This window comes from Terrapene carolina, unplaced genomic scaffold, assembly GCF_002925995.2.
Source record: "Terrapene carolina triunguis isolate 2854851 unplaced genomic scaffold, T_m_triunguis-2.0 Scaffold58, whole genome shotgun sequence".
Lineage (NCBI taxonomy): Eukaryota > Metazoa > Chordata > Testudines > Emydidae > Terrapene > Terrapene triunguis.
The window spans coordinates 71,583,977-71,609,683 of NW_020664409.1; the positions used below are offsets into that span (position 1 = coordinate 71,583,977).

The following is a 25,707-nucleotide window of genomic DNA, read 5'->3' on the forward strand; positions in this document are numbered from 1 at the left end:
TCAAAGGTGCAATGCATTTTAATAAAACTGAATGATATTCCATTTTAAAAGTCAGTCTTAATATCAGTACACTGTAAATCTCCAAACCATGGCTCACAAAATTGAACTTCCATATGCAGTGTGATTATGCATCTTTTCTATGTGTAAAAAGGCTTTTTAAGCTGTTATCTGACTACAGTAATTGCCATTTAAATTGATCCACGTCAACAAAACCTGGATCCCTGGAGATTCTCACCTAGAAGTCTGTTTGTGGAAGGGGCTAACAGAATGCCTGTGCATCTGAGACTACTTCAGCATTTTCTCAAGCAGCCAGCTGCATGAATAGTTTTTCCCTCTCATTATTTAATACACTGAGGCAGGCTGCAACCCATTTGGCAGTCCTCCTTGAATAAATATTCCTGGATATGTTTTTTTTTCTTTTTTTAATGCAGCCATTTAAAGATTGCTGTAACAATTTTTGCACACTTCTAAAAATGTAACAGGGCCAAAATGTGTAACAATGATGGACAGTCAATGCCAACATAATTCTGTAAAACCTTTTTCATTCTCTGCTTGTTTCATGCAGAAGAGAAAAAGTGTGTAGGGTAATTTTTGCATATGAACAATTCTGCTGCATCTTAGAATCTGGAAAATGCATCATACCAAAATGATAGGATACAAAGAAATAGTGAGAATTAGAATTTAGAAGAAGATTAATTTCAGTCAGTTTCTTTACCTTATGATACAGCTTCTTAGCTGACACAGTGAAAACTAACACTTTACTCTGCAATCATTCAAATAGTTTACAAAATAATTTTGAATGATCTGATACCCATCTGCAAAATTAACAATTGTAAGAGCTGCGAAGGTAGTCTCCAAACCCAGATATTTATAAAAATAGATTTACACTGGATTGCAGAAAGTTCTTACTGTATTGTATTACTCAAATGAAAAACACACTCCTTTCTAAGACATTACAGTTTTAAAGTAGAGACTAGCTTTTGCTTAAACCTGATTTACCAACAGGGACTAGAAGTCCACTGAAATGCATCTGTAGTTAATGAAAACTCTTTATTAACAGTGAAGGAAGAATCTGACTCAAAGCTTTTCTGCAGGACTTCTCAACTTCCCTCTCTACTTATAGCAGACTGTTGTGATACATTGTGACTTCACACAGTGGGTATTAAGTGAGTTAATTCAAAGGAGCTGAAACCTCATTGATCCTAATTGAAAGCAATACACCCAACCAAATAGTTTTCTACCCCATCTGCTCTGGCCTGCCACCAGCTATTCAATACAAGAGAATTAATAGTTTCAGATATTCTAACCAACCCAATAAAGGCACTCATTTAAGCAGGACTGCATTAACAAAGTGAAAAACCAAGGGCAAAATGGGTTCAAATGGAGCATTTTACTCCTAGTTGGCTTTAACAAAGCTGAATAATGCTTATTCTGACTTTTTATGTGCAAGACTTGATAAACTGAATAAGAAGGCACTCAATGATCAGTCAACGAGCATTGATGAATGGTCATTAAGACCCCCCCAATCTCAGGGAAGGCGATTCCACAAAGTGGCACACCAGCTTGAAAGGGCGGACTCACTAATGTCCAGATTTCTCCACTTGCTTGTTCCACTTTCACTTTCAGACCACTGGCCACCAAATGAGGCTGACATATTGGAAAATAATCTTTTATGGATGAGTGATAAATAAAAATGGAGGCATTAGCTGAGCTTTAAAATTCAAATCTGCTAGTTTTGTCAGACCCCCCTCCCCCAAAAGGTTTTGATTTTCCACCCAGCTGGAAGCTATTAGTGTTTTCTTAAGGCAACCCACTGACAGGACAAACCCACCTAATGTGTGAGCTGTGAGGCTGGGGGAGACTCTTTCTATATGCTTTCCCAACTTTACAGTACATAAGTTTGACAGCCAACTGAATATACACACCTTGATATAAAGACACACATTAATTTCTTGCTGCAACTTAATGTTCTCTAATACTTCATACAACCACAAACCCTGTACTACGTTGTATTAAATTCATGGTGAGTTTTTTGTGTAACAGAAATCTGTATCTTCCATCATTCTAAGTATTCCAAAAACACACAGAGGCCCCAAAGGATCAAAACCCGCAAAAATTTTTAATCTTGATAAGAAAGTCACCTTCCTCTACACTTAAGCCCTTGGGGAAAAAAAGTTACTTCTTTTCTTGCAAACATCATTAAAATATTGCAGTATGGCATGTGATTACCTGCAACAGCAGCTCTGAATACAAGTGTTACAAACCACTTGCCAGATAACGCCAAGACATTTCCCTAAACATTTCCTGACTGGCAAAGCTTTGTGAGCTTCTTAAAATAGTTCAGTGGGATCTTTAAAATATATATAACTTGGTGAAATGACATCCAAAGGGGGATTTGATAACCATCTACACAAACACTTGAAGGATGCACAAACTAAGCTGAGAGAGAAGATGTTTAGGTTGTCAAAAAGGGAGTAGGAATAATGTGATGAAACTAATTAAAGGAACATTTAAGTGTGTGTGTGCGTGTACGCATGCATGAAGAATCTAAACAGTAAGGTGTTTTAGACCCAAGGAAATTGGAAGCTTCATAATTTCAGTGATCTAATGAGAAAGTAGATCTATTAATAGCATTTCAGATCATCTGATAGGGAAGGGCAACCTTGGCTGTGGGATAGACTTGACTATTGGTTTTCAACCTTTTTTCGTTTGCGGGCCCCTAAAAAATTTTGTATCGTGGTGCAGATCCCTTTGGAAATCTTGAAAACCACTGGACTAGACAATCTATGTCTTTTCCATCTCTATTGTTTTATTGTTCTACAATCAAAATAGGCACTGGTTATAGAGTAAGAACCAAATTCAGCAATGGTGTAAGTGAGCACAACTCCCATTGGCTTTCAAGCTGAATCTGATGTTAAGTTTTAAAACAGTGAAAGGATATACAATCAAACCTAGAAGAGCAATACTACAGAAAAAGATAACAGACCTAAGTTTCATTGCCGAACATGGGCCCCGATTCTCCAAATACTTATAAATTTGTGTGACTTTACTCACATGTGTAGCCCCTTAACTTTAACGAGAGTACTCAAGAGAACGGCCATGTGCATATGTATGTTTTTGCAGAATTGTGGCCATTACAAAACCTCATGTGAACATTTTATGAAACAAAACATTTGCTGTGAAATATGTGACACAAATAAATATTAAGACTAATTTTGTAATTGTCATCATGCATGTTAAGAAAAAAATACTGCACAGTTTATGCATAAATTTCTCTTCTGGCTCTTTACAAGATTGAATATTCAGTTATTTTTGAAAGGATGCAACAAAATACCAAGATTGTATTTCATATATAAAGAAAAAGAATATATTCCTTCCACCTAACCAATGCAGTGTGCATGATAATATCTAGTGCTTCTGCATTGGGATCATATTTTGGGACCTCAATATAACCTTTCAAGTTATTCGCTGCTTTCCGATTTGAAGCCCAAAAGGGTTTGACTTTGGTGGTGAAACTCCTCCTCCTGCAGTGTATTAACCCTCATTTTGACTTCTAATCAATGTCTTTTAAATGTATGAGGTTTTCATGATAAAGAAAATGTGAGAGAATATTTGTATATGAAAAGAGTGTATCTAATCACTGGCTAGAAATTCAATTCTTACTTTTTTCTTTGTAACATAGCTCAGTATTTGTGACACTAACTAAACATATTTTATTCATTTGACAAGGACTGTAACATTATATTAAAAACTTTTGTTTCAAAGTCACCACCTCCCCATTTTGACTGATGGCGAGTTAGTTTTGTTAAAACGCAAGGGTGATAGCATATGCTCCAATGAACTTTCCCTCCTCTCAGCACCAGAGACAAAAACCTGCAGCTCTGCTCTGCACTGGCAGCCATCTGGACAGCTTTCTCTCAATGCCTGCCCCACATCACACTGCAGGCAAAATTTCAGGGCTCTAGAGCTCTGTGGAGCTATTCATGACATACCAATTTCACATTTTCTGCTTGTTTGCTTGCAACAGTAAATGCTAATGAGGACTATGAATGACATTTTTAAAGATAATAAAAAGGTCTCCAAATCCCTTGCATATGGAGACACTGTTTTCTAAACTTCACCTTCTGTTAGGGAGCTATTACACTCTAAAGGAAAAAAATAACCTAAGGAGAACAATGAGATGATCAAAGCATAACGGAGTCCCTAAGAATTCCAAAGAAAACAATGTTTGTAAGCTAGGTTAATGAAAGACAGATTTTATGCCAATGTACAGCAATAACACTTCAGTGCAGTAACCATCCCTTTCGATAGCTCTGCTACTTCTTATCACAAGGGCTCATTAATTATTGCCTCTTTGCAGGAAAAAACAACAACTTTCAGATATCCTGCAAAACCTCAAAAGCCAGACATCTGGATTTTTTTAATTGCTAATCTGTAGATGACTCTGAGAGTAAACTGTTATCATTAATTGGGTTGAAATGCTATGCTTTCATAGAGATTAATGTAATGACTAAGCATGGTCAAGATAAATATCTGGTTCTAATGTTTTCTTTCCCAGATCTGCCTTTTACAGTGTTGTTATTAATACACATTAAAAAGTTTTCTTACTTTGTGTAATATGTTTTACATTTAATTGAAGACTGTCTCCTTATCATTAACAAGGATCAAAACACTTTCAAGAAAATCCACCAGGTGGAGCAAATACACAGCAATACAAAACTCTCAAAATTATTTATGATCATATTGCCACTTCCAAGAAGAAAAAATGTTTTATGAAAATCCCCACCACCACCTCTCACCCCTCCTTTGTAGATATATTGATCAATTTGCACTAATTTGCTACATTAACAAACACGTGCAAGCTCTTGTCAGATGGCTTTAGTACAAAACTATTGCGTTACAATGTAGTTGTAGCTGTGCTGGTCCCAGGATAATAGAGAGACAAGGTGGATGAGGTAATATCTTTTATTGGACCAACTTCTGTTGATGAGAGACAAGCTTTCAAATCACACAGACCTCTTCTTAAGCTCTGTGTAAACTCAAAAGCTTGTCTCTCTCACCAACAGAAGTTGGTCCAATAAGGTATTACTTCACCCACCTTGTCTCTTCGATTGTATTACAGATCAATTTCAGCAAGAATTTGCAAACCACCATATACACCCCAGGCACAACATAAGCACACACACACTGCCTATTTTCACTGCAGAACCCAAGTGTTATACGACTGTATACAAAAGATACTGCATTAGAATAGTGTTAAGATTGTAACAAATTGATCAATATAAAGAAATTCAAACAAAGTTACCCCATGGCCTCAAAACTATTCCACTGTGCATAGATTGTGGCAGATCTTAGACCAGTCAGACTAGCATGTCATGTTACATACCAGATGTATGGTAGTGCCTGGAAAAGGTTTCATAGAGTGTGTCAGTGTTCACCAAGCATTGCCTTTTCTCTGTGTGTCATATCAACTGGATCATCTAGAGTAGGGGCTCCCAAAGTTTTTCATATGGTGGACCAAGTCTTAGCAGAGGAGTTGTCATGATCCACCTTTCCCATTTATAATCAGTGTTCCACTGGTAACTACCATAATTTCTTACATGCAAAAGGAATATAAGCAAAGTGATGTATTGTTAGCTTCTTCTAAATGCAGTTTAGCAGCTGGAAGCAAGGAGGGTAACTAGTAACTGTGACCAAACAGACCACCAATGATGCACGAACCACAATTTGGAGAGCTCTGATCTGGGCAATGCTTATTGTCAGTGACTCATAGGAAAGCATGTTTTTAGTGGGACAAGTTTCCTTTTACTTTTCTTGTATCTTCACTTCTATTTTCTATTTTCCCTCTCTCCGGTCCAAAGACTATTTAAGTATGTGAAGCAGTCATTGGGGGAGAGAGAGAGAGAATGGAAATAATTCTGTAATCCAGTGAGTAGGGCTCCCACCTGGGAGGTGGGGGACCCAAATCCAATCCCCTTGGACCAATCAATCTTTCATTATTTATCCACAGTGGAACAGCTTCAACATGTCAGAATATCCCACATCTCAGTGGTTAGAGAACACTCCTCAGAGGTAGGAGACACCGTTCAAATCCTTTCTCCCCCTCTCTGGCAGAGGAATCAAACCTGGGTCTCCCACATCCCAGGCAAGTGTTCTAACTGCTGGGCTAAAAGTTATAAGGTGGGTGGCTCTACCTTTGGCTGGATTTGGAATGGGACCCAGTCCGGTAGATGCCCTCTGAGCACACCTGCTGGATTGGGCCACCTATGCAAGTGAGCTGGCAAATTAGGTCCCCTGGTTTGTGAGTCACTCCAGGACTTAGATGGCAGACAGGAGTCTAGACACTTAGAAGGGGGCAGTAGACACATGCCCAGAGGCAGATACATAGGCACCTAGGGAACTTTTACTCTGAAAAATTTAGGCTCAAGTGAGTTTAGGGGCCTACAGGATTCAGCAGGAGTTTTGTGATCCCAGTGGAGACAAAACTAGAATGTAGGTGCCTAAAACAGGGACTTAGGTGCGCAAGTCTGGGGTTTAGGTGCCTAAATACTTTGTGGATCCCATCCTTTTCCTCTCTTTGACAGGCACTTCTAGGATTGGAAAGTGGCAGCAGTTTCAGGGTCTAATGTTATATGTGCTATCAGCAAAGGTAAATTTGTATTAAACACCAGAAGTACTACAACATCTAACACTGGGCTAACATGCCAACTTAACTTCTACAGACATGCACAATGGAGAGAGTTAGCACAGAATTTGGCCCCTTGTGTATAGTGCTATTAATGATATCTGATGGGACAGTACAACACGCTCTCTCATGGGGATGAAAATGGGTTGATGTGAAGGACTGGGGTTTCTGCGTATGTTGCAGCCTAAGATGACTCCTATCTTAGTCTTTTGTGTCAACTTCCTTAATTTTTGTTTCTTTGATATAGGGGTAGAAAAGACAGTGGTTTAAATATTACATCTAGATAAAATCAGATGACTGTAATGTGCTCTACATGGGGCTATATTGTGGCCATTGAGAAACAGAAGCAAGATCTAAACCTAGAGGTGATTATTAAGTGGAGTCTCATACAGAGAGCAATTTACACCAATTAATACCATGAGGTCATCTGAACTGACTGTCAGTAAGTGTCCGAGTACAATTCAAGATGCTTGTTTTAACATATAAAGCCCTAAATGGTTTGGGACTTGCTATCTACCTTTCTCTATGTAATACTGCAACAGCTAAGATCAGCAGAGGCACTCAAGCAGGAGTCCCTGGATTTAAAATATAGAAAGTTGTTTTAAGGACATTCTCTCCGAGATGGTCTTTGAATATGGGCAGTGACTAAGGCCTACTTTTTCCTCCCCAATCTTTCAGGTGTAGTGGGGAAGGGGTTATGATTATTTTCATTATGCCTTTGGTGCAGGAATTTTATTGTATTACTTTATATGCTGGTGTGCATTTATTTGTTGTAACGAGATGAGCAGATCATTGTGCTATTGTACTGTGAACTTTAAAGTAGATAGGTGTTTGTTTAGGTTTTATAAATAGATAGGAATAAAATTTGCATATCCATATAAATGCACATACTTTCACATACACCACAGGAACATCATAGTTACCATAGAATACAACAGCTCAATTTTTAATCATGTAGATGCATACAACCCAATTCTTATTTACACTTAGGCTCCTTTACAACACCCTGACAGTGTAAAGAGGCCTTCAACTGGCTGTAAGTGTAACTCACATCAACTTTAAAGCCCATTACACTGCCATAGCAATGTAAGTGGACCTTAGTGTAAATAAGAATTATGGACTTGATTCTCAAAGTGAGGGATTATGTACATATTTAAGAGCTTTTTAGAACATGATTATCGATCTGATATACTGTAACGGCTCTTTTGTTACAGTCTCTCCTGCAAATCCGTCTTAGATGGAGGATTAGTGACACAATAGATCATAATGACTCTTTTGGTCCTATTACACTATCATTTACTTGCAGCTGTGTATGCGCACTGAAGGCTACGTTCTCCTCTCGATGAATCACGTAAATCCCCTTCATGCTAATGGCAGTTTATGCATGTGCATCAAGAGCACAGTATGCCTTTACATTTGCATGAAGAAGTCCTAATGAAATACTTGGAAAAAATAAATTACTGCACAGGCAATTTCCACCCCACTCACCAAAATATCCAAATGTCACTAGCCCATGAAAGAGCCGAATCGTGCAGTCCCTATGCAGGAAAACTCCCATTGATGGAAGGTGTGCAAAGAGTAGACTAAAAATCCTAGAAAATGTCAGTGTAATAAAATGAAGGCATGGTGAAGTTACGGGAAGAAAGACATCTGAAAGACATTTGGTGGAGAAAAGACATCTGAAACCACAAAGATTTCTTTGGACTTGGTTCTGCTCACACCCATATAAATCCATGGAAATCACTCGAGTTAAACCAAAGCAAATCAGAGCAGATTCATGCCCTCTGTATTTCTTTCCACTTCTGTCTTAAACAGTAGTTTATATATCTATTTATATTTACATTTTAAGCCCGCTCGACTACAAGGAATATGCTATATGTATTGCTCTGGCAAGTTTTCATAACCATGGGCCAACACCTTACTCATGCAAATAGTCCTATTAAAGGGCTAGACCCTGACATCCTTATTCATATTGAATAGGGCTTTAGGCCCTGATCTGGCAAACGCTTAAGTTTAAGCATGTACCTAGATATTTGCAGGATCAGGACTTATTCCAAGGGTAGCTATACTGAAATCAATGGGACAACTCATAGAGTAAAGCTACTACTAAATACGGATAAGGACAGTAGGAACTAGTCCAAAGTTATTGTATTGTATTGTAAATGGAACACTAAGTTAGAACTCCTAGAAAAATCATGAATTTTAAGAATGGAAGTGCTGACAGCCTCTCTCCATTGCTCTGACATGCACCATTAAATATCCTGCTTTATTTTATTTCTCACATGGAATAAAACTAATGCAGCAAAGTACTTTGGAGATTAAAAGTTCAATGTGCTAAATATTCTTATTGAAGTAGTAAGATGGCTAGTGCAAAGATTTTTAACATTCTCAATGTTTTGTTTATTTATTTTATGGCACAAGCCCCATTCAAATTATTATGCTGCTCTTCCAAGGATTTCAGTTCAAAAACATATTTTTTAAAGAACTTAAGAAAAGAAAAGAAAAATCTAGGCAAAAAGGAAAATACTGAAAACCCAGAAGTGAATGAGTTAACATTTTGTTGTTATTGTTGTAGTCAGCATTACACCAATGCCAGAATTTTAAGGGAAAGACTGAAAAGAGCCAATTTTTTTTTTTATCTTTTTAAAAAAAAATCAGGCCTATCTGTCAGAGTGTTGTCCAGGCTGGGAGAACAGCACCGGCAGGAACCTCAAATTCCTGACCAAACCCTCTTCCACACAATGCCTCCTGAATGAAAGGAACCCAGGCCTGGCAGAGATAGCCTGCTGTCAGGAACCAGCCCTGACGTTTGTGGACAGACAGGGCTGGCCTTGCAGGATGTCAGAGCAACAAACTGCTGTTCGAGATACTGGATTTTCACACACTCTCAGCCTGGATGTTTTGCTCTTCAGGTAATTAAACAAGGAAGCAGGGCTGATGTGTACGAGTCTGACCCCGGTGCTGTGGCTCCATGGTTCTGCATATCAACTTCCGCAAGAACAGCCTGGAGCATCAACAGAATCTTCTACTCTCTCTCTTTCTTGCCCCCACCCTGCAATGCCAAGCTCTAAAACAAGTTCTCTCTGGTAATGTGTGCTGCTGTCTTCTTTTTTTCTAATTAAGGAAGACTAAATTACTTGTACAGTCCCACCAGCCTTGCTGCGTCCTTAAAAAAAAAAAAAAAAAAGGAAAGAAATGGTTACATTCCGATTGATATCCCCATGCCTTTTATACATAATTGTAACAACAGCAGTAGGTGGATGATATGCTAAATTATGTGCCCAAAGGGGGAGGGAAGGAACCCTATAGGTATATACTTTTATTGGCTCATCATCCTAAATAAAATTACTTTTGAAAAGTGAGTGTTTTATGATTTGCCCAACCATTGTTCAATATTTTAAAAATGAAGTTATTGTAATTTAATCATCATTACTGGAGATGTTTTAGTTTGAGAACATGTGATATATCATATAGAGCTGTAAACTAGAAAAATGGCTCCATATTTTCACTCTTTCCTCCCCAAAGAATTTAAAATCTGGAGTTATTAGCTAATAATTTCTAAATTGCTTGCTGTAGTCAACAGAGAGATTCCTTTGTGACTGAACTCATTTCTATGATTTTAAAATAATGTTTACACAAAATGATTTTAAAAGATGCATAACATATTCCTGCTTCTTTTGAAAATCCATAGACTAGAATATTGGCTGAAAGACAGAGACCAAAAGAGAGGAATACAAAAACATGCCTGCTTGTCTGTGTTGAACACAAAGAACATTAAATGAAAACAACTGGCATGCTGCCAAATTCCTATAGAGGCAAAGAGATTCAAATAAATTGATTTCACGCATCACACTGACCTGGGATCAGTGAGCAGTGGTACAATACACTCAGAGCTCCATGTGGGGCAAGCCCATTAATGTTATCAGAGCCCTAGTATATTACCAGGAGAGAAAGAAAAACAAAACAAAACAAAACCCCTCTGCAAACTCAGAAAATCTTTTTGAAAAAATAACTTGAAATCACTTTGTTTCAATTATTAATAAAGATATAAATTTGTGAAGGCAAACAGTCTGCACCTTCGAGATTACTGAAAATATATTTCTTTCAAATTAGAATTTCTATGAAAAGCCATATTTATATTACACACACTCACATATACAGTAAATGCACTCAGACATACATGCTGAACTTATGCTATATATTTTTATATACACACATTCTCTACACTTTCTACTTTTGACCATCGTTGCCCTCAAAATTAAATTCTTCTCTTTGAGTTTCCTCTTTTCCCTTCCTCCCTCCAATGTTTTATAAAGATTATAGGCTATTTTCTTTGTACTTCAAAAGCTGGATTCCTGCCCAGTACTTTCCTATTGGCTCAGAAAGTAAGCTGAACAGAATGGTCACCACTTACAACTGTTCTATCAACTTTACCTATAGAAAAAATGTATTTTTGGAAGTCATGAGCAGTGATTTTCCTGTACACACACACACACACACACACACTCAAAAATGACCCATTAGCAATCTGACTTTCTTATGATGAGTGAAATAACCCATGTGTGCTCGTCATCCATCTTTGTTTTTCATTAAGATCTCCTACACTGCAATCAAGAATAATGCCAACAAGCCACAGGTGTGCACCACATGAACAGATGAAAATCTGATTGTAAGGGGTGTGATGATGGTTCTCTATCTATAATACATTCATCCCAAGGTACTCTTATACATCTGTTATATGTTAAAGGCTTTTTATTTAAATTGTAGCCTTAGAGAGGTTTATGCAGGCAAGCAACTACTACTTTAAAGGGCAAAATAAATAAATACATACATAAATAAAAGACAGTAAAGTAGCAAAACCAAGGGTGAGGATGCATGCTTATCACAAATGAAAGGAGTTTAGTGTAATAAGAAGAATAAAAAAGGAATGGAAGCCATTTAGGAGTCAATTTAACTTGACTCCACCATCTTTTTATTTTGCCTTTATTAGATATTGGTACCAAGCAATAAGTGAAATATTTTGCTTTATAATGTTGACATTATTACCAAGGTTATTGCAGACAGACCAGCAGGGATTGGTCCCTGACCCATCTCTATTTTTCATGAGCAACCAGATGAAATCTATACCCTTCAACATCCATCTGAAAAGGCAATGTCTTCCAACCTTAATGGGGATTAAATACATTTGTGAAACTGGGATGAAGGTGGCTAGATACATTGCAATTATGGGGCAAAGTTATTTAGAGCAAGATGATATAAGGTCATTATTAGATTTCAGAAGACATATGATTCCATTCTCGGCCAACTTCTTAACTTGTTCAGCAACATTTAAACCCAGAACTTACTGGAAGTTTAAGGTCACTGGCCAAAATTTTCAAATTAAGGTGCTTACAGTTAGGCACATACATGTGCATTTAGGCACCTTGCTAAGTGGCCTGACTTTCAGCAGTTGATGAGCATCCCAGCTCTTACAGAGATCTAACAATGCTAACAATCACCAATCAATGTTTCTCTTATCTAAGTAGCTACAGAGCAGTTTATCCATGAAAGACTTTAGTATTCACACATTAAGACCTTGTCTATATTAGAAAGTTGTATAGTTAAAGCAGTACAACACCCCTAGAGTAGATGCAGTTATATCCAGTTGTATATGTATAGAGGTATTGTATACCAGATTAGCTATTACTGTATGGAAAGGGGAATAAGCTACACTGGTATAAAATGACTTTATATTGACATAAATGCATACACACTAGGAGTTGTACCGGCGGCTTGACTTGACCCGTAGCTAAGGAGGTTAATTTCACATCCTCCCCATCCAATCAGACCACTTCATTGGCATAAAGCAAGATCATTCAGGCTTTATGAGGATGAAGTAAATTTCAGCCACACCACTATGCAGCAACAACAGGAATGAAGAACATTAGAAGACATGCATTCTGCCTTGCAGTACATTTCCATTTCTCCTACATGTGCTGTATTAGCAATAAACCACAATAAACTATCCATTAGACTGCTACTGTGGTATACTTCAGGCATGAAATGCCTTAATTTTACATATAATTTGTTTTTAAAAATCCTCTATAAAAACAATATTGGAGGAAGATATATGCAAAGTACTGTTCCACTATGAAAAACAGTCCATAACAGAAAGATAAGAGAGCAAATAGTGGGGAAAACCTTTTCACTACTAATTTAGCAATAAAAACATATTATATGGGAGGAGAAACCCTGGTAGAGGGGAATTAATTCTTCCTCCAAAGCCAGCTCTGGGGATCAAGCGGCTTGCTTGCTTAGGACTGACCTAGGAATTAGAATTTAGTTTAGAATCCCAATTCTGTTTTTTAAATTATTTTAAAAGGTGCATTTATCCAAGTGTACAAAGCCCACACCAACTCTCCACACTATCTAGGGGTTTAAAGTGGTGATGAAGGCCTTCTGTTGCCCCTCTGAACGGGGATGAATTTCACAAAGGATTACAGCTGTGGTAATGGGGTAGAAGAGAGCTGAGATGCAAAGTGACATAATAGGATTTAGCTGCATTTAAAGTGTCTAAGACTTGAAACCAATGAGAGTTGACTGTAGGATTTGGGCCTATGCTTGTTGTATACTATACTTTTTACGCCATCTGCTTGAACAAAGAAAGGCTCCCATTCTGAAAAGCTTACCTGTTTACCCAGAATTATTTAAAATCCATTTAATAAATATTCTGTTATTCTGCTCTCTAGACAACTGTTTCAGAAAATACCATTTCTTACTTACAATAAACACTGGAATTGTGATATAGCTTTCACACTTTAACTCCAAGTTTTGTTTTACACATATCAGATTTTTTAAGTACACCAAGGAGTACTCCATGACAGAAACAGAAAAATATCCAGACTTGATATCTTCTTATTCAAATCTATCATGGATTCCCTCTGTAATGTATTTGCCTAATATCCTGTCTACACCATAAATACATCCATGTCCGCAAACCTGGTTACAGTTGCCACATGCCCTGTTTTCAAACATTGTTCCAATTTGTAATGCTGATGGGACCTTAACCATGCTTCACAACCTGGCTAAAGCCATGTTTCTAACCAGATTAGGGGATACCCATATTGTATAATTGTTTTCCAGATGTGGCTGAATTTGTAGAATGGACAGGGCATTAGGAAAGTGCAATGCTGACTTATTTTTCCATTTGTCCTGGATTCTTCTCCAATGATATTAAAACAAAGTCACGAATATGAAACATGAAATTTGATGAAGGCTTTTTGGAGGCTGATATGGGGCTGCGAGGGGAAATTTCTTTTTTTAAATTACAGTTTACAAGGCAAGGTACGGTAATTAAAAATAGGTATGTAAATTATAAAAATCAAATATTTATCTTTTCCTTACCTTGACAAAATTCAAAGTTCCCTTTTTTCCGGCAGTCACCTATCACTAAACTCAGTGCTCTCCAAGTGTTTCTTTTGACAGATATCATTCTCCACCAATCGCTCTGCTAATTTCCTCTCTCCTTTTCTGACTGGGACAGATATTATGTTCACCAGCCCAGAGATCAATCTTTTCTATTGACAACAACAAATGAAAAAAAAGAAGCACATATCACAGCCAGTTTGAAGCACCACACCCCTTTATTTGCATAACAGCAGGACTTTTTTTTAAAAGGAACAGAGATAAATGCTGTCATTCTAAAGCAATCATTACCCACATTTTCTCAGAAAAATAAATGTTATTATTTGTAGAAAAGCTGTTTTATAAGTTAACACTTTACAACAGTCCATGCTATAGATAGTAATCAAACAAAGGATGAATGCAGTCTACATGTCAGCATCTCATCCCTAACTCATTTCTCAAAAAGGTGTTTCTAATATATTTCATATAAAATAATAATATATACTTTACCTGGTCCAACAGACACACTACAGAATCACCTCTTAAACTAATGTGTTATGTGTTATGACCTTTACATTACACACAACACTGTTGTCTCTTCTTATGAGTAAACAAATTCCAAATAATGGGAGATCAAAAGTCATGCTCCTCCCACCTCTGAAAAACCACCCCAACTGCCTCAAAACTGGGCTACTAAAATACTTCATCATTAATATTCATCTATATTATAACAGGAAGATCTAGCATTGCTATAGTTAAGATTGTCAGCTTTTCCAAGACAGTGCTATGTTTTACAGGCCTTTCTAATTATGGTAGGACAGAAAGATTTTCAGAGTTAGGCACACACAATTACATGCATGCTTCAATCTGCATCTATGGATCAGGTATCTGAGGACATAAATTAGGCATGCATACAGGTCTGGGCACAACTACATGCAGATAATTGAAAATCTGGCCCAGCATTTCTTCTGGCCTGGATCTTATTGCACAAAATTTGTACATGGGCCCATTTTCAAATGATCAATTCATTTTTACATCAGAAACCATAACCACTTATATATATATATTTTAATTCCTTACATTTTAAAGTTAAGATTTACAGAATGAAAAAGTTTACTATTTAAAGTACTTTCTTGAGTTTACACTCAATTTTTGTCTCAGTCCTGCAGCCAAACTTCTATTGATTTCAATGAAAATTACAATGAATGTCAGGACGGTAGTAGTGGACCCAAATTTTGTCAACTGTTAAGCTTTAGATGTAGCATTTTGACATTGGCATTTTGAAAATGACTACTGAAGTATGGCTAGGGTATTCAGCTTGCATGCAGTAATTACTTCTATAAAAAGATGTTTATTGCTATTTACCAAACTCTGCATTTGTTACCATATTTACCTAAGAGGCAATAAAAGTTCCCTTTTTATCTGTCCTCTAACATTAATTGTATGCTTTTTTCAAATGATCCTTGATATAAAACAACTTACATTTCCATGAGTGTATACAATATTATTGTGAGGTGTTTTTAAATGAACACTTAGGGCCTGATTCTGACACTCTTGCTCAGGGGTTCTCAAACTGGAGGTCAGGACCCCTCAGGGGGTCGTGAGGTCATTATGTGGGGGATCACAAAGTCATTACGAGCCAAACCCCACCCCCAAACCCCGCTTGCCTCCAGCATTTATAATATGTGTTAAATATATTAAAAAGTGTTTTTAATTTATTAGGGGGGGTCACACTCAGAGGCTTGCTATGTGAAAGGGATCACCAGTAAAAAAGTTTGAGACCCACTGCTCTTGCTCATACTGAGGAGTATTTTACTGAGCAAGAGGTCCTATTGATTTCACTGAGATTGTTCAAGAAATAAGGTTCTACTCAGCATAAGGATAGCAAAATCTGGCCTGTAGTAAGGGAAACATAAAAACTTACTCTGAATAACATTATTGCCTAGCCGAACTCCAGGATAACAACTTGAAGTGTTATCTTTAATCCAAGTTATAGTGCTAGTGTCTAGGTATTTCAGTAAATAGAGTATGGAACATACTTTACAGAGAGACTTTTGTAATTACCAAGGCCAGTGGTTCCCAAACTTGTTCCGCCGCTTGTGCAGGGAAAGCCCGTGGCGGGCCGGGCCGGTTTGTCTACCTGCGTCTGCAGGTTCGGCCAATCGCGGCTCCCAGTGGCCGCAGTTCGCTGCTCCAGGCCAATGGGAGCTGCTGGAAGCGGCGCAGGCCGAGGGACGTACTGGCCGCTGCTTCCAGCAGCTTCCATTGGCCTGGAGCAGCGAACTGCGGCCACTGGGAGCCGCGATTGGCCGAACCTGCAGACGCAGCAGGTAAACAAACCGGCCCGGCCCGCCACGGGCTTTCCCTGCACAAGCGGCGGAACAAGTTTGGGAACCACTGACCTAGGCACACTACAACTGTTTAGGAAGGTGTTTCTGCATCCATTACCTAAATTTGGACTTATGGCAGACTTGAAGCATTAGTCTCATATTTTGTATTTAACAATATTACAATTAATCTTTTAACAGGATGTATCCATCTTTTGTTAATCTACTAATCTTGCCACAATAAACAGGTTCAAATATGTTCATTTAGGCAACATATAACATTTTATTTGAATCTACTGAATAGTGTATTCCATTTCATGAAGTAGGGGGGGAAAAAAGGTTTTTTAAAAAACTCTTGCTGCACAAGACAATGTATTTTGAGTATCTTCCTTTTAAAAATCATATCCTCTCATCCTATCTTTTTAAAATATGTCTTATCTTCCTACTAGTTCTCTGTTCCATCCCCTTGCAACCCTTTGTATGTGCTACACTTTCCAAAGTGATAATAGTATTCTGATAAATCTATGGTATGGTTATATATGTTGTCACTTTTTACCTCCTGATTTATAAATTCTTGTTACTAGAATGTACATGCAAAGTGTTCTGAAAGCTAAATTCCACTCAAAGCAGAATGCCTCAAACAATTTGTAGTCCTACAAGACTGTTATTAAAAAAGCTCAACATGTTGTATTACCATGGAAATTGTGGAAAACATACATTCCCAAACAAATATTACTTTTTCTCAATGGTATGAAGTAATGAAAACCACATGTGTAAATCTGCGATCCGTGCAGTAGTTCAAGCTGCAGCTAATACAAAATACAGAGAGTGAACTCTGCCATATAAAGGATTCTTGTTACAGAAATATAATGTGAAAACCAGATGCAGACAGAAAACCTTAATCACAGATGGGAATGTAATCACTGGCATACAGAATACTTTTTTGATCAATGTTAACCATATGCGAAATGTATTTATTTTCTAAGGAATGCAATAACTTGAGAGAGCCTTCTATTTGAATTCGGTTAACCTCATATTCACAATGCTTTTATCTTACTCCCTTCTCCCCTCAATATATAAGCTGAGCCAAAGTTTTAAGAGGAAGAGTCATTGGCCCTGGCAAATCATTCTTGTATCAGTTTATCTTTCAAAAATGTAATAGGATATAAAGACTACACATATCAGAATCAACCTCAAAAGAAATCAAATGCAGTTACCCATTACTGTATTTCTCAGTTATTGCCAGAAATCCCTTCATCACCTAAGCACACTTCTCTAGAGTATTATATCACCATTTGGTTAAATTTTTCCTTTAGCATAATTTGTAGTTCTTCAGCAATGCAGCAATAAAACCTTTTTTTTTAATCAACTTGGTTTTCAAATCAAAGCTGAACTCCCTATTCTGATGAATCTCCTTCCCTCTTTATGAAAAGTAAATGGTTGCAAAAAAAAAAAGTGTTGTGACATCAAATTAAAACATAAGTTTCTGCTTGAAGCACGTGGCCTTTATTCTAACTATAGGAAAGCATGATATAATGGTGAGGTGCTGAGCACCCCCAACTCTTACTGATCTCAGTGGAGTCAGTGGGAGCTAAAAGACACTCGGCATTTAGCACGATCTGCCTATATACTACTGAAGTTGTTAATTTACAGCGTGTCCATTATGTGGCCCAAAACTCAGATGATATCCTATCCTATAACTGCTGGATGAGGGTAAAGTTGCCAACCTGTTGGTTTTTATTGCTAGTGAACTAAAAAAACAATTTCTGTTCAACTATCAAAGAAGATGCAAATACTACAATTTTGTGCACTTTTTATTCAAAAATATGTAACTATATTTTAAATTAGGTTCACCCCTCATGCTTCTAACATGTTGCCAGTACAACCTAGTATTACAAAGGTTTAGCACCCGCAAGCTGTATCATGGAATGTCAATCCTATATATAGTTTGTCATCTGGTACAGGTTAGTTTCATTTTTCTAGATAGTAATTACAATTGGTTATTAAAATGGACTGCAAACTAAAGACCAATGTAAGAATGGATTGCAAGTTTTAAAATATTTTAGAAACGGCTTCAAGAAAATAAAAAAGAAGAAAAAGGTCAATGAGTTCTATCACCCTTGGCTTAGTGCTAACTCCCATTAGCCTTAGCCTAGGTTAGACATGTACATCAAGGGGAGGACAGACACCTAAGGTATTCTGTCACAGGACTCACAGATCCTACCATGGTTTAACCTAAGGTGCCCCACAAAACATTTCCACTCAAGTTCTTCAAAGACATTTCATGTAATGTTCATATCCCCTATGTGAAGCTTAAACTAAGCTGTTTTCTATGCTCATATGTAACAGGCTTTTTTTTTATTAGAATACTTTTTACTCTGTCAGTTTTATGTACTCTTCAGGTAAAAGGGGCACTTAAAAAAAAAATCTTGCCTATTTTGACATTTTGTTTTGGAGGAAATGCTAGTCAAAACCTTTTTTCCCCGACAATGTGCAGCATTCTACTTCCAAAGCAAAAGTGATGTGTATTTTAACATGGTATACTTGACTTACTTCAGAACAATTATGCTTAAATTATTAACAGTCCCTCTCAGACTTTGACCAGATATATATTTTATTTTGCACAATTTATATAGTAAAGGATGCAGGATATATTTAAATAGGAAAATACAGCCTCCCAGCTGTAAAACAGTTCCACGTAATAAAACACAGAGCGAACCATGAAAGCTCTTGTTTTGTGTAATTTGTGTGTGTGTGTGTCTGTCTGTGTCTTTTTTCCTTATCTAATTTCATCTGCGAGAGACTGTCCCTAGAGAACAAGAGAAGAGAGAACCAATTATATCCAGAGGCTGGTTTCTCCAAAATGAAGGCATCTGTTCCATGCCAATGACTTCCACATGGAAGAAAAACAGAACTTTGAAGGCATCTGTGTTCCTGGTTGACAGTCACAGATCTTAGGGTTTACTGTAATTGCCCAGCTGCAAACATGATTTGGTTGCTGCTGTTGTTGTCAGCTGATCTCATCACACACAAAAAAGAAGAAAGCTTAAGTCTTTAAAAAAAAAAAAAAAAAATCAGTTCCTCTATAGTATCCTGACACTTCTTTCCCTTTTGATGAAGGTGCCTTTAATGGTGCACTTGATTTTCTTGGTAGAAATTAGTTGTAATGAGTGTCTTAATAAAGACGGGAAATTATTTTATTGTGCAAGTTTTCTGCCTAGAGATATTATTTTTAGGTAAAATTATTAGTATAAGGTGTTCATTACTTACTAACAATTCAGTGTGGTATTTTATAGGCATTATTCAGAGACTAACATGGTTCACCAACTGCTTAATCCTGAATCTGACCTTTTTCAGATAAACAGTCCCATTGAAAACAATGGGACTGCTCTCCTGAATAAGGGCCCTGGGATTGCACACAGAATTCATATGGCAGAAATAACTAATGTGATTTTCATAATTCAAATCAAATCACTTTCAATGAAAGTTGACACTTTATAAGAGAAAAAATATATAATGCAATGTACTGGTGGTTCAGAACCATGCTATACTGCAATGGGCCTTTATGTATATGACATTATGACACCTTCTGACATCTTCAGTCATATACACAAAACTCCTGCTACTCTTCACTGTTAAAAACTGAAGAAATAGCTAACAAAAGCTTTACCAAGGGCAACTAGCTTCAGGCAGACATGTCCATTTTGAAATATCAAGACCCTTACCAATTCTCCAAAGGCAGACAGCTCAGCACTGAAGCCCACTTTAGGATCTAAGGACACTAATAGTGCAGTTGCAATGAAAATAGTCAAAACTTGATTATCATAAGTATAAAATATATTTACATACTGTAACCTACACTTATCATATAATTAAGGATCATGGCTCCAGGAAATGTTTAAAGCACCAGGGAAGAAATGTTCCTTCCTTTCCTTCAAGATGTTCTTACAGTCCTGGAACAAAAAATTCCACCTGTCCTGTATGATGGAAGCGCCTTGCTTTGTCTTTCTTCCTTACTTTCACCAGGATCTCTGTGTTATTCAATGGAATCCACTCTCCAGGACAGATGGAATTTTAAGGCCTGATCTTGATCCTTTGAACTCAATAGCAAAACCTCCCATGGACATCCATGGGAGCGGGATTGGGCCCTTAAATCTCAAAGATTGTAATAGATATTAATTGATTCGCTCTAAAAGCTGTTGTAGTTGTGTTTACTGCAGCTGTACAAACACTATTCTGCAATCCGTTAGACCATGTCTTACTCAAAAGTACTTTTAATGCACTTTAATGTAATGGTTGAAACCCTGGCCCCACTGAAGTCAATGGGTGTCACCCAAAATGTATAAGCATACATTACTATATGAACATACATTCTCTATCACCCATATTTAATTCCTCAACATCACATGCAGTGCAGCATGAACAATTCTGTAGGGATGGATCGCTTATTTTCCATTAAGACCTGAGCTAATGACTTATCCCCACCTAACCTAAGAAAGATGAGAATTCATGTTACAAATTTGTTTCTCATCTGGGGACAAATTTGGATCCAGTCTCAAAATGAATCCAGCAGGATACTGATAAGAGCACAGGGCTGAGGTGGGAGGAAGGAGACAATGGAGAGTACCTCCAAAGCAAAGCAAGAGCATTTAGACGTTTTCTGGAAGAACACATTTTGACTGGAGAAAAAGGTTACAACTCCAAAGAGATAAACATCGTAACTTTGGCACCAGTATATTCTGTTTCAGCTTTGTTCCTTTCCAGTGGTGTTTGCTCATCATTGTGCACATAAAGCATGTATAAAAATCAAAAATAAAGCAGTGTGTAGTCACTGGTAGGATGTTATTCTTGCTCACCTTCACTTTGCTTTGACACTGGGTTCAATATGAGTTTCCAACATTAAATGGTTTGTTGATGGTCTTTTCAAATAATGAATAGCATGGTCTTGAAACAGCCCTGGCTTAATGTTTCCTAAGAGTCTGTGATTCTGCTAATTAAACCCCTTTCTACAACATTCTTCTTAAATACTTTTAACAATGCCATCATTAAAAAAAAAACCCAAAACATCCTGGCACCACTATTCTTTGATAGCACTCCCTCCCCCCCAGGTGCCATTATCCATAAACTTATTGGCAGAACTCTCAGGTTTCTGGCACCAGTATGCCTTAATCTCTTTGGCAGCAAACTCGAACTGGATGTCACTGGAACTGCTCTCCCTTAATCTCTGTTGGAGCACTTTTCCCAAATATCCTTTGCCATAATATCATTCCGTCTCTTTTGAAGCATTCTAATTATCTCATTTTCTGGCAACAGTTGCCCTCTATCTTGCTGGCAATGCTCAAACTGGTCTATGGCACCTCTCTTCATGAAGTTGTTCAGCATAAGTGTTCAAGAATATTATTCTAACATTTAATAAGAGAAATTTTATGACAATATCTTAGCCACTCAAACTGGGTATAAACATGTCCCATGGTTTGAAATTTTATTTTATTTTATCCTACTGATATGACTGAGCCAGTGGGGAGGAAAAATATGGTGGCAAAGTCTTAACCACTTTGATTCTCAACAAGACAACACTGTAAACCTTGGAGTTACTAGAAGCCACAGACAAGTTTACTCAATATTCCAGCTTGTCATGATGAAACGTTGAAACAGGAGTCTGATCTCGCTGCTCCCAGGCAAATGAGGGAATGATACACAGAAAACAGAGTATTCAGCCAGAGAATCCATTGTGGAAAGTCTTTTGACCTAGCGAATCGAAACATGACATTTGAACCACCACCTAGGGAGGCGACTGTGTGGTCATCATCAGTCAGGCAAGAAATGTAGTCTATAGCTCTTCAAATAAAATGAATCACAAAGGGAACCTGCTTGGTGGTAATGACTAGTACTTATGCAAATTGCATATCAACACCCGGCTAGGCAGACATATTAAAGCCTTCTGCAGCTACTGAACTAACTATGGGTCTTGTACAACAGATTTTGCTCATGCAGCCACCTCTCTAGGTGGCGGTCAAAATTTCTGGTTTCTACTCTCTGGCTCAGAATGGCTCTTTCATAAATGAACTAATATTTTTTATTTTGTCACTGGAAGTAAAAAAAATTTACATGCCACTGTTTGTGTATTAATTCCCCTCCACTAGGTGGAATCTTATCTTTTTCTAGATAAATAATAGCAGCTTAATTATCAAAAGTACCTATTATCACCTACCATGTTTTCTTTGTGGTGATTCATTTTATCTTACAAGCCACAATCTTACCTAACTAAAGAAGTGCTGTTAGATCAGCTGCCTTCTTGACATAAAAGAAGAAATCATTAAACACCTCATGACGTGAAGAGTGTACTGTTAATGTACTGCAATATGGAAGACTGCAGTAATACTACTGTTACAACACTACTGTATTTTTCTATTTGTAGGGGCCTTGTATCTCAGCATACTCTTGAATGATGATGAATTTTCAAGGCAGAAGATAGAAAAATGGAAACAGAAAACTATATTTTTAATAAATCAGTAAAATAAATATCATGCACCACTTGGACAATTATAAAAACAGATAGTTGGTGAATTTCGTTAACATTCTTGATAAGAGCATATAATATCTTGCATATCTATGATGCCTTTTATCCTGAAGTATCACAAATTGCCTTACAAAAACTGAAATATGCACAGCATAAAAGGATTATTTCACCTACCATTGGTGGAGTGAAATGGGGCAACTGTTTAACAGTGTATAGCAACACTACACAACATTTTAGGGCAGAAAGTGAAGGAATTCTGTTGAAATTGTTGTGAAAATGTTGATATCCTAGCCAATTTATCTAATGGTGTTAACACCCCCCTACTGGTGTGAAAAGTACAATGTAATTTTATGTCTAGAAGGAGTGAGCACCTTGGTTTTACATCTTTTCTGAAAGACAGCACTTCCAGAAGCATACTATCCTGTGGCATTAGTTTAGTAATGTCTCCAAGGGGAAGGTTCCATCAACTCAGTCAGCACTACCATTTCACTGTTACTTGGTCTTCCATCTAAAAACTAACCAAGCCAGGCCTTAATTAGCTATGAACCTTGACAGTATCAGATCACAAGGCAGTAAAGCCAGCAGATCTTTTGTTTTCATGAGCTACCATTCTCCACTTCTTGTCCTATGTATATAATTCCAACAGAAGATGGAATTTGATGAGGATTAGCTCTGTTGCAGGTAGGGGATGGGAAGCGAGTTTTGTATTTAGCAGAATGTTTGTTTGTGTCAGGTGGAAGGCGTAAATGGCTGTTTAATTTAAATTTTGTTTTTGTAATGTGTGTCAGCGGTACCTAGAGCTTTTGATAAGTGCCCCTTTTTATATTTGTAGAAATCTAAAAATAAATAAATATCAATCTCTTTTAGTTAACGTAAGTGAGTGTGTGTACCTGTGTGCCCACACTCACATGAGTACAAGTTATAAAGAAAACATGCAGCAGACATTCACTCAGACTCACACAAACACTAACCTCACACAAAATCTAGTCAGTATTTAATTTTCAGTGTATCTAATTTTCTTTAATCTGGCTTTTTGTTTAACTGTGAGTGTTCTCAAGTAAATATTATTTAAGATGCAAAAAAATTATGATCAGATTTATTTCTTTAACTGTATTTGTTCATGTGGTATTTGGTGTGTTTACCTATAAAACAAAGTAGTTTTAACCATAAAATAAGGGACCAGAACCTTGGGCAGCACTGGGTTTTAATTTTTGCAGATTTTTGAAGGTCACTTTGTGACCCTGGGTGATTCACTTCAATCTCACAGTCAAATATAAGTGTAAAACCAAACTGGAGCAAAAACAAGATCCCTTCCTCCCATGTATCCATGATGCCCAGGAACTGAGCTCCTGGCTAAAAGATCAGAATTCAGCAGCTAAAACCCATTTTAAGATTAAAACCAGGAGGAGGCACATATCCTTCTCTGTGGCAGATAATTTGTGGTGTTGTGCTTACTATGAAATAAAGAAGTACATGAAAATCTCTCATTCAGTACTGCATATATTTGCATATAGTATTTGTACATATACCCAAATAGGTGTAGTACAAAAGAGAGCTTTTGTAGGTACCACAGTGAATTACCACTTCTTTATTAAGACTCATAATTAAAACAAAAAACAAACAATCCCCTCACCACTTTATTAGCTCAAAAAAGGGAATACTTTTCCCTAGAAACATATCTGGTAAAATGCTCACCCCTTCCTGCCTCTCCCCACCACCAAAAAACCCCCACCACCACCAATGTGGTGCATTCTATGTTCATAAAACTCACTTGATTAGCAGCACTACAGAAGCGAACATTTTTGTATGTAAGCACTCAAGCATAATTTAATCATTTTATTTAAGCATGGAAAAAGTTGCACTGAAACCCCATTAACTAAAACATCCTTGATTAGCTTAAACTTAGATTTGCAGGTATAGGAAGAGTGAAATAAGCCAAAGAATGCTCTCTGGTCTCTGGAATATCCTTAACTTTACATAAAACATCTTGACAATAAGTAAAAGCTATATTGTTGGAACAGATAACAATTAATAATTATGTCTTATAAGGGTTTTTGGGGGTTTTTTTTTTTATAAAATTTATTCCCCAAGTTAAATCTTTTAAACACTATACTGATATTTGGCTACCAATACCATTTTTATAATCTAACAAGATAAAGTCCTAATTGCATAATACCATTTTATCTGCACAAGATAAAATTTCCAATAAACAAAAATGCACATTAGGCAGGAGATTTTTCAGAATAGATTTTTTTTTTTAAATAACCCACTTGCATTAACAAAAGATTGCAGTGGCTTCCAAATTATAGGGTGTTATTTTTAGTGGAAGTAGTTCAATATTCATATTGGAGCAGATGTAGCAGTTTAACAAAACAGCTCTTCAAATCCAGCACAAATTGAAAACAGGAAAACTGATTGCATTTTCTCTTATCACTTTCCTTTTCTGAATTGACACTTTTGGCCTTCTGAAAATTTACACATGGCTTTCATCTCAACAGCACCTGCTGATCAAACAGAAACCTAACATTTTCATGAAAATGGTATAAAGGACTAGTTTTCTCCTTACCGTCTTTAAGGGCATCTGCAGGCCACTCAATGGCAACAATTGTTGTGTTGATGGCACACTCACAATACATTTTATATTTTCATTAATTTTACCTTTTAAAATTAGTTAAATCACTAATGGCTCTTTCATATTAGCTCTCTGTTGGCTTTAAATTAATTTCTGTCTCAATGTCTCCCTGACACTGATGGATTTAATTCTTCAGGCAAATTTGGCAGAATATCTAAAA

The 25,707-nt window shown here is 37.0% G+C and overlaps 1 protein-coding gene across 4 annotated transcripts in view; it reads right to left on the reverse strand.

Annotated features, from left to right (window-relative positions):
* Window positions 1-25,707, reverse strand: part of RUNX1T1 (RUNX1 partner transcriptional co-repressor 1) — a 147,459-nt gene that overhangs the window by 111,548 nt on the left and 10,204 nt on the right. For 3 of the 4 annotated variants that reach the window (XM_024201780.2, XM_024201758.2, XM_024201766.2), the window contains exon 2: window positions 14,069-14,241. The exons of the other annotated variant lie outside the window; for it this stretch is intronic. In XM_024201780.2, coding sequence (XP_024057548.1) covers window positions 14,069-14,156 — 88 coding nt within the window. In that variant the 5' untranslated portion in view covers window positions 14,157-14,241. The remainder of the gene's footprint in view (window positions 1-14,068; window positions 14,242-25,707) is intronic. 4 annotated transcript variants of the gene reach the window in all.